Source organism: Hyperolius riggenbachi, chromosome 12 (genome assembly GCF_040937935.1).
Source record: "Hyperolius riggenbachi isolate aHypRig1 chromosome 12, aHypRig1.pri, whole genome shotgun sequence".
NCBI lineage: Eukaryota > Metazoa > Chordata > Amphibia > Anura > Hyperoliidae > Hyperolius > Hyperolius riggenbachi.
The window spans coordinates 231,247,392-231,257,412 of record NC_090657.1 but is presented as its reverse complement, the minus strand read 5'-3'; the positions used below and the strand labels follow the sequence as shown (position 1 = coordinate 231,257,412).

At 45.4% G+C, this 10,021-nt stretch overlaps 1 protein-coding gene across 1 annotated transcript in view; it reads right to left on the bottom strand.

The window, feature by feature from the left end:
* Positions 1-681: 681 nt before the first annotated feature.
* SOX9 (SRY-box transcription factor 9) overlaps positions 682-10,021 on the bottom strand; it is a 9,596-nt gene continuing 256 nt past the window's right edge. Inside the window, exons 1-3 of the mRNA XM_068261962.1 lie at positions 9,688-10,021; positions 5,717-5,970; positions 682-3,036 (exon numbers count right to left, since the gene is read on the bottom strand). The exon at positions 9,688-10,021 is cut by the window's right edge and continues 256 nt beyond it. Coding sequence (XP_068118063.1) covers positions 2,255-3,036; positions 5,717-5,970; positions 9,688-10,021 — 1,370 coding nt within the window. The 3' untranslated portion in view covers positions 682-2,254. The remainder of the gene's footprint in view (positions 3,037-5,716; positions 5,971-9,687) is intronic.

Sequence of the window (10,021 nt, the reverse complement as noted above, 5' to 3'; positions counted from 1 at the left end):
TAGGTACACACGATTCAATTTCCCATCTGTTCGAGGGGTAATTTGACCGGAAGTTGTATTGTGTGTACATGTCCAAACTACTCCCGCTTGATAACGGGATCGATTTTAACACGATAATTTTGTAAAATCAATCCCATGATCGGACATGCTAGAAATAATTGGCCAATTTCTGTCAATCCTACAGGAAATGACATCATGTGTATTAAGCATTAGAAAGCTGTGCATGGAAGATAATAGGTTAAAGGCGCTATTGCTGGGGAGGCAGAGAAGAGTTTAACTACTACCGTGAAGCAATAGCAAAGGTAAGTGATGGTCAGGCAAAGAAGAGGTTAAATGTAGGATGACTAGGCAGTCAGAGAAGGTCCAACAGCATGTTGGCGGTACAGGCAGAGAAAGGGTTACACAAGAAGCTCCACCCCAAATCACATATCTGAAACTCCTCACATCTACTGAAATTGGTATTTTTGCATTTAAGACCAGAACCCAGAAAACTCATAGTTTATAAAATACACAATAGCCATAAATGTATATCACGGAGGCTCACTGGTGAATTTTTCAGGGAAGACTTGCATTGTCCTTTAAGCAACTGCATTGTATTTTATAACCCCTAATCTATTTTTATTTTATAAATAAGCGAAAAGGACCACTGTACTTTATTTTTGTACATTGTATTATATTTATTTACGAAACAAATAATACACAAGGAAATAAGTTTATCAAAAGACAGGAAAACAACAATGGAAGAAAAAAAAAAAAAAAAAAAGAAAGGAAAAAAAAAAAGCACATAAAGGAAGCTGAAAATCCACAGACTTTATATGTCTGCTTTGTGCACCCTCTTTAATTTAAGTTACAAAAAATTTAAGGCCTGCTTTTTAAATCGTCATTCTTTTGCATTAAAGGCATTTATATTTATCTTGGAGTGCTTTATGCCTTTGTAGCATTTACAAAATAAAATTACACTTCTGAAAAACAAAAATGTACACCCTTTAAAGCAAAAGTTAAAAACCATTTGCTAAAGTCAAACTGATTTCTTACACAGAAAAAAAAAAAAAGAAATGTCCAGGTGTAAATGTGTTGATTTTTGTGTGTGAGAATCAACAATCAAAAATATCACTTTGATAAAAGTTAAGGAAACTTTTTCCAGGGTGATAAATCTGTTCTATTTTTTTTTTTATTTATTTTGCAAACTGATGACTCTGCTATGCTTACAATTAGATTAAAGATTTTAGGACACAAAGGTAGAACAAAAGTTAAGAAAAAATAAAGTTCATAATTTAACAAAAAAGAGGGAAAAAAGCATATTTTCCAAAGGAGGAATCAGCAGCATGCTAATATATAATTTTTTTGTACAAAAGAATTTTTTAGATGTCTGGGAGTCTTTAGGTATCTTTCTTTTAACAATATTATTTTTCTTATAATAAAATAAATAATTTAAGAACGTTATATCTGGTGGTTAGCAATTTTTTCGTTTAAGTTTTTTATTTTTATTTTTTGCTGCTGGAGATTGGTTAAAGTTACAAAAAAAGGGCACTTGTTTACAGGCTGGCACAAAACAGTATATCAGGCAACTCGTGAACGGTTCTGTCTGACCACGTTGCTTAACAACTGGCACTTGGGAATAAATCTGGAAATAAAATTCCTACTGTGACCCAACTTATAACATTGAATCCCATTTTAGTTTACGGAAGGCCAATAGACCTGTACTGTTCCAAGTTTTTGTCTTTTTGTTAAAATTCTGTTTAAAAACATAACATTTTGGAGTTTTTTGTTTCAACTTGTTTTATACAAAAATATTTGATTGCAGGAAAAAGTCCAAGACATAAACCACTTGTAGCAGTTGAAGCATCGGAAAAGCATAGAATTTTTTTCTTATTTTTTTTTCCTTACAATGTATTCATTTTCTCTAAAATATAAATGTATAAACCCCCAGTAAAAATGCAATAAAAACATACACAGTACATACTAAAATATATCAAACAGAGACTAGTCCTCACAGAGGAAGTAGAATAATAAAAAAAAAAAAATAATAAGTCTCTTCGAAGAATCAAGTTGTTGATTTATAAAAGTACCTTCTCATTTTTCAACTCTAGAACTGGTGACGTGAAAGTTTCTTGCCCAAGAGCAACACCCACTTTGTTGTTTTGCTGGTTGCCAGCAGAGGGCGTTGAGCCACAAATGAAGAGGGTACAGCTTGACTGGTGGAAGATCACTCCTTTCTGAAAAGTCAACGGTGGACAGTCTACAGTGATTCAGTCTACGGCCTTGTCAGCTGTGTGTAGACTGGCTGCTCCCAGTGTTGGGGGCTGTGGGTTTGAGGGATGGAAGGGACTCCTGTTGTGTCAGCAATGGGTGTGTACATGGGACGTTGACTTGGGTTCATGTAGCTGAACGTTGAGTAGAGACCAGAGCTTTGCCCTGCTGCATGGCTGTAGTAGGAGTTGGAGCCCTGGTGTTCAGTATAGTCATACTGTGAGCGTGTGATGGTTGGGTAGGAGGAACCATAGTGCTGCAGGTTGAAGGAGCTGTAGTTGAGTTGCTGTGGGGAGTGTTGTTGTGGCTGGTCGCTGTAGTGACTTGGACTCAGCTGTTCAGTCTTGATATGTGTCCTCTGCTGCGACTGGCTCTGCTCACTGCTTAGTGTCGTCAAGTTGTGCTGCTGCTGTGGTGGCGCTTGTGGCTGCGGCTGCTGAGATTGCTGCTGCTGCGGTTGCTTTGACATCCACGTGTGCCCAGCTCCCGCCGTTCCACCAGTGGCACTGCTGATGCCATAGCTGCCCGTGTAGGTGACCTGCGTAGAAGCCACTCCGGGGTGGCCGTTGGGTGGCAGGTACTGGTCAAACTCATTTACGTCGAAGGTTTCGATGGTAGATATGACCTCGCTGCTGAGTTCTCCAATATCCACATCACGGAAATCAATGTGAGGGGGCTGCCGGCCATTCTCTTGCAAGGCACGACCCTCACGCTTCAGGTCTGGCTTGCCAGGTTGTACATCTGTCTTAGGAGTTGTTGGTGGGGTGGGTGGACCTTGAGACTGACCTAAAAATAAAAAAATAAATAAAAAAAGTTAATTATTTTGACAAAACAATGCAAAGTGTCACACAGACAGTAATCGTAGGACAACTTATTAAACCTCTGAGATCGTTACACTAATGCCATCTGATGCATTACTTTGTTTCACGGTTTGCATTGTCATTAACCACCACAACATTAACAATAAAAAGATTAAAATGCTAATTATTTGGTGGGTGAAGGGTTAAACGAGGCTCGTTTGGACGTCTATCAGGCATGTCATATCTCAGCTCCTCAAACTTAACTCAGGTCTCCTGCTAACAGGTGCTGTATACCTGCACTGATAACTCTGACAATCATTAACTGCAGATTTGTGGTCGGGCTAACTTATTCCAGCAGATGTGTACTTAACAGGAAGTGTGGCATGCACTGTAAAATAACGCTGCAGACTTATCTACACATACAAATAGACTGTATATGTAGCTGCCACTTGTGGCCTTTCAAAGTGTTGACTGTTCATACAGGAAATATATATAACTGGTATGCTATACGCTCCTTACACCAGCATTGCTCTGTCTATCTAGCCATCGATCTACATACCTAGCACATTACATATAAACAGAATATATAAAACACCCCTGAGTACCTACAAAGTTGGACAGCACATTTAGGTGGTCGCTGCAGACTGGTATAGGGTACACTTACACTTGGGATTTATATTGCTACATGGCAAAAAGCTTGTGTTGACTGATATCTGAATCATAACACCCCCCCCCCCCCCCCCTCCAAAAAAAATAAATTACATTCTGGCCCTTATTAAATTCACTCTTACAAGTTTTCTTCTAGGTGATATTTTTACACCTTATCAATAAAATGCCTTTAAAACCATCAGCAAGTAAAAAAAAAAACACCCTCAAAATTATTTTGACAGTTTTTCACCAACTTTGAGACTTTTCCAATGGCAGAGTGCGAAAAGTTATTTTAAACAGAAGATAAAAAAATTATCTCCTAGGAAAAAACTCAGGAAACAAAGTGAATTGAATAAGGGGCCTTTCTTTGCCTTTGAACAAAATTTAATCAAGAATAAATTCAGAAGAAAATATGGATTTATTCACAGCATTAGGGGTAAGCCTGCAATCCCGGACAAAAATCTGCTCTGCACAGTACAGGACATTTCTAAGTCAATTACGATTTTTTCCCCCCCAAGATCACTAGTTTATTCTGTAGGGTTGCTAAACTATTGAACAGAATAGACTGGTGTTAATGACCAGAAGGCAGGCTCTGGTAGAGTCAGGTCTAGGAGCAGAGGTGGGAAGGAAAGGACTGGCAGAGTCATGTCTAGGAGCAGAGGTCGAGGGAGGAAGGCAGGCTCTGGTAGAGTCAGGTCTAGGAGCAGAGGTCGTGGGAGGAAGGCAGGCTCTGGTAGAGTCAGGTCTAGGAGCAGAGGTCGAGGTGGGCAGGCATGCTCTGGCAGAGTCAGGTTTAGGAATAGAGGTTGAGGTGGAAAGGCAAGGACTGGCAGAGTCAGGTCTAGGAGCAGAGGTGGAAAGGCAGGCTCTGGCAGAGTCAGGTCTAGGAGTAGAGGTTGAGGTGGCAAGGGAGGCTCTGGTAGAGTCAGGTCTAGGAGCAGAGGTGGCAGTGGAAAGGCAGGCTCTGGTAGAGTCAGGTCTAGGAGCAGAGGTGGAGGTGGAAAGGCAGGCTCTGGTAGAGTCAGGTCTAGGAGTAGAGGTTGAGGTGGGAAGGCAGGCTCTGGTAGAGTCAGGTCTAGGAGCAGAGGTGGCAGTGGAAAGGCAGGCTCTGGTAGAGTCAGGTCTAGGAGCAGAGGTGGAGGTGGAAAGGCAGGCTCTGGTAGAGTCAGGTCTAGGAGCAGAGGTGGAGGTGGAAAGGCAAGCTCTGGTAGAGTCAGGTCTAGGAGTAGAGGTTGAGGTGGGAAGGCAAGGACTGGCAGTCATGTCTAGGAGCAGAGGTCGAGGGGAGAAGGCATGGTCTGGTAAAATCAGGTCTAGGAGCAGAGTCATGTCTAGGAGCAGAGGTCGAGGTGAGAAGGCATGCTCTGGTAGAGTCAGGTCTAGGAGTAGAGGTTGAGGTGGGAAGGCAAGGACTGGCAGAGTCAGGTCTAGAAGCAGAAGTCAAGGTGGGAAGGCCTGCTCTGGTAGAGTCATGTCTAGGAGCAGAGGTCGAGGTGGGAAGGCATGCTCTGGTAGAGTCAGGTCTAGGAGCAGAGTCATGTCTAGGAGCAGAGGTCGAGGTGGGAAGGCATGCGCTGGTAGAGTCAGGTCTAGGAGTAGAGGTTGAGGTGGGAAGGCAAGGACTGGCAGAGTCAGGTCTAGGAGCAGAGGTGGGAAGGCAAGGACTGGCAGAGTCGAGGTCGAGGTGGGAAGGCATGCTCTGGTAGAGTCAGGTCTAGGAGCAGAGGTCGAGGTGGGAAGGCATGCGCTGGTAGAGTCAGGTCTAGGAGTAGAGGTTGAGGTGGGAAGGCATGGTCTGGTAGAATCAGGTCTAGGAGCAGTGTCATGTCTAGAAGCAGAAGTCAAGGTGGGAAGGCAGGCTCTGGTAGAATCAGGTCTAGGAGCAGTGTCATGTCTAGAAGCAGAAGTCAAGGTGGGAAGGCAGGCTCTGGTAGAATCAGGTCTAGGAGCAGAGGTGGGGGTGGGAAGGCATGCTCTGGAAGAGTCAGGTCTAGGGGAAATACAGAGATCAGTAATACCTGAGTGTTCTCCTGGGGAATGCACCTCACTCATGCTGGAGGCAGAGTGCGGGGAGTCGGCCTGCAGTGCCTTGAAGATGGCGTTGGGGGAGATGTGGGTCTGCTCGGAGCCGTCTTCTTGCTCAGACTGGCCATTCTTCACCGACTTCCTGCGGCGTGGCTGGTATTTGTAATCAGGGTGATCCTTCTTGTGCTGTATCCTCAGCCTCTCCGCCTCCTCCACAAAGGGCCGCTTCTCAGTCTCATTCAGCAACCTGAAATCCAGAACAAAATGTATCAGACTTTTCTAAGTCAACAATGCTTCATAGATATCCATCTATCTCTTGCTTATCCCTTGAGAGCACATAGAGCCATATGCAATTGACTATCTCCTGAGCTTTCTCCCAGCTGGTATTTTCACAACTTGTGATAATATGCTTTTAAGCCATTAGCAAGCAGGGATACTCTAATTTTGATAGTACTTTTTTCCCCCAACGTTTAGGTAATTTTTCAATTCTAAAATGATTAAAAAAGTTATTTGAAGAGAAGATGAAAATAACTCAGGAGAAAGATAATTGCATATGGGCCATTTTAACAAAAGCAGAGAAACTAAAAAAAACAGGCAGTCTCCTATTTACAAGCAGGTTCTGTTTCAGGAGATGGTTTGTAGGTTGAATTTGTGTGTAAGTTGAGTCCTGTGGTTAAAATGATTTACTCTGACAATTTTGTATGTGGAAATAGCGTATAAATTGTGTTAATTAGGACATATAGTATAAATTATGTTTTTTTGGTTGTTTTCAAGGTGCTTTTAAAGTGTTGTACACTACTTATAACAGTTTATACAATACTGTAACATGTGTAATAAAACACAGTATTGTAGAATTTGTACATGAAGAATAGCTTTGTTTGTATCTCCGAAATGTCGTAAGTGGAGTTGTTTGTAAGTAGGGGACTGTCTGTATTGCTAAGGCAGTATTTGTCCATGGAAAGGGTACCGTATGCATGTTGGCAGTTTTGCCTGCATAGCATGAGAGAGAGAGAGAGAGGGGGGGGGGGGGGGGGGGGGGGTGGGGGGGGTGGGGGGGGGGGGGGGGGGGGGGGGGGGGGGGGGTGTGAGACAGACTGGAGATTTGGATACAGCACAAAACAAACTACAACCAGCAGTAATCCAGAAAATTACCCAAGTGAAAAGTTAGAGATCAGAGCTGGGTACAATCTACTACCCTTTAGCAAAGTGCGCTACACCTCTCTGCCTTCCCCTCTCTATCCTCACTGCCCAGCAGGCTGGCATGAGGAGTCTAGCTAAACTCAGCAGAACATTCCAGCAGGGAGCTCACAAAGAGCGCCCAGCAGTCCCAGTGAGGCTGAACCTCATTCTCATTACACAGCCACCATCAGATAAAGCCATAGAAAGGGCCCTTTGAAGTGAGTAATCCCCATACTGTAGGCAAGTATAGACCTGGGGCTAAACACAGCAGCAGCTCCCACCTGAGTCCTGCAGCCCCAGGAGGAGAGGGTTATTAATCACCCAGCAAGCACATTAGAGAGACAGGCATTACAGGGGGTCCCCATAAGGCCAGTGCTGCTATCACTGCAAGCTGCAAGAGAGTCCATGCAAGCTGCAAATATATACCATATGTGTGCAGTGCGTGTACATGCACACTCACACATATAGACATGCACACACATATATACACCATATGCATGCAGAACAATCTAACAGCTGCAAGGAGTGGCTCTGGTCTAATAAATGGAAGCAGTGAAGATGGCAGTGCCTGCGGGTGTATGGACGCAGCACGCTGGCATTTTGCTAGTAGTTTTGCCATTTAACAATCTGTTGCAAATACCATAACCGACCCACTCCTGCCACTGCCCATATTGGTAATCATTTACCCACCCCCATCCCCAAAAACTTCAGCACAGAAACCCCCCTCCTTAGAAAGACCCTTCCTTGCAGGAATCACAGCACAGAGATGCCCACACTGGCAGAAGGGCCTCCTATGAACAGATGGCGCACGCAGGGCAGCATTGTGTCATCCAGATCTCTGATTTAACTCTGACTGCCACTGCATGGAGAAGCCAGCCTGTCACACAAAGGGGCAGATAGAGAAAGCCATAAGGTATCATTGCAATGGCTGTACTGAGAGGCACACAAGGCATCACCTAATCTAAGCAGCAGACAGGATCCAGTACTGAGGTTCTCAATATGTGGTACGCCTGCCATGGGGGTACTTCTGAGGGGTCCCGGGGTTCTCAGGCTGATAGTGATCATTAGAAAATGATACAATCCTATATAAACAACATCACCAAATTAGCCTTTCAGGCAACTCAAAGCTGCAGTTAATGTTTGGAAATTGTTTAGAAACAGTTACCATGTACTGCTATTAAATATATCTGAGTTAAGGGCTCCTTCAGATAATCTTTATAACACCAGGGGGTACTTGGTGAGCACAAGCTTTCAAAAGGGGTGCATGCTAAAATAATGCGGGGGAAAGCTGCTCTGGTGGGCATATAAGCAGCTCACATGATTTAGTGGTAGTATAGGGGAGGCATGCACAATGCAGGGCAATTGTAACAAAACTATACAAATTAACTCAAATACAAAGGAGCAGATTTCACACAAATGCACAAAAAACTGGAGCAAAAAAATAAATAAGTAAAATGCATGAAGGCTGCCAGGATTTGCTCCAGTTTTCTTTGCAGTTGTATAGCCAGATCTGTCCCCAGATTGCCTGGCACCCCTGGCATAGCACAAGCAGAGCCATACAATTCTACCACACTGGCTACACTTCTCCTGCAGCAATCCCTATAGGCACTGAGTGGGCACCCCTGGCATAGCACAAGCAGAGCCATACAATCCTACCACACTGGCTACACTTCTCCTGCAGCAATCCCTATAGGCACTGAGTGGGCACCCCTGGCATAGCACAAGCAGAGCCATACAATCCTACCACACTGGCTACACTTCTGCAGAAATCCCTATAGGCACTGAGTGGGCACCCCTGGCATAGCGCAAGCAGAGCCATACAATTCTACCACACTGGCTACACTTCTGCAGAAATCCCTATAGGCACTGAGTGGGCACCCCTGGCATAGCACAAGCAGAGCCATACAATCCTACCACACTGGCTACACTTCTGCAGAAATCCCTATAGGCACTGAGTGGGCACCCCTGGCATAGCACAAGCAGAGCCATACAATCCTACCACACTGGCTACACTTCTGCAGAAATCCCTATAGGCACTGAGTGGGCACCCCTGGCATAGCGCAAGCAGAGCCATACAATTCTACCACACTGGCTACACTTCTCCTGCAGCAATCCCTATAGGCACTGAGTGGGCACCCCTGGCATAGCACAAGCAGAGCCATACAATCCTACCACACTGGCTACACTTCTGCAGAAATCCCTATAGGCACTGAGTGGGCACCCCTGGCATAGCACAAGCAGAGCCATACAATTCTACCACACTGGCTACACTTCTCCTGCAGCAATCCCTATAGGCACTGAGTGGGCACCCCTGGCATAGCACAAGCAGAGCCATACAATCCTACCACACTGGCTACACTTCTGCAGAAATCCCTATAGGCACTGAGTGGGCACCCCTGGCATAGCACAAGCAGAGCCATACAATCCTACCACACTGGCTACACTTCTGCAGAAATCCCTATAGGCACTGAGTGGGCACCCCTGGCATAGCACAAGCAGAGCCATACAATCCTACCACACTGGCTACACTTCTGCAGAAATCCCTATAGGCACTGAGTGGGCACCCCTGGCATAGCACAAGCAGAGCCATACAATTCTACCACACTGGCTACACTTCTGCAGAAATCCCTATAGGCACTGAGTGGGCACCCCTGGCAGAGGCATACCGTTCTATCACACTTGCTACAGAAGCCCTATGGGCACCCCTGGCAGAGGCATACAATTCTACCACCCCGACTACAGAAGCCCTATGGGCAGTGAGTGGGCACCCCTGTGCCAGCCTTACCTCCAGAGCTTGCCCAGGGTCTTGCTGAGCTCGGCATTGTGCAGATGGGGGTACTGGTCGGCCAGCTTCCTCCTGGCAGCCTGTGCCCACACCATGAAGGCATTCATAGGCCTCTTGACATGAGGTTTGCTCTTGCTGGAGCCATTGACCCGCACTGGCATGGGCACCAGGGTCCAGTCATATCCCTTGAGCACCTGGCTGACCGCCTCTCGGATGCACACCGGGAACTTCTCGTCCTCCGTCTCCTTCTTCAGGTCCGGGTCCCCCTTGGGGAAGGTGTTCTCCTGGGGTCGGGTGTTCTCTGCGTCGGAGCCCGAGCCGGAGGGGCAGGGGG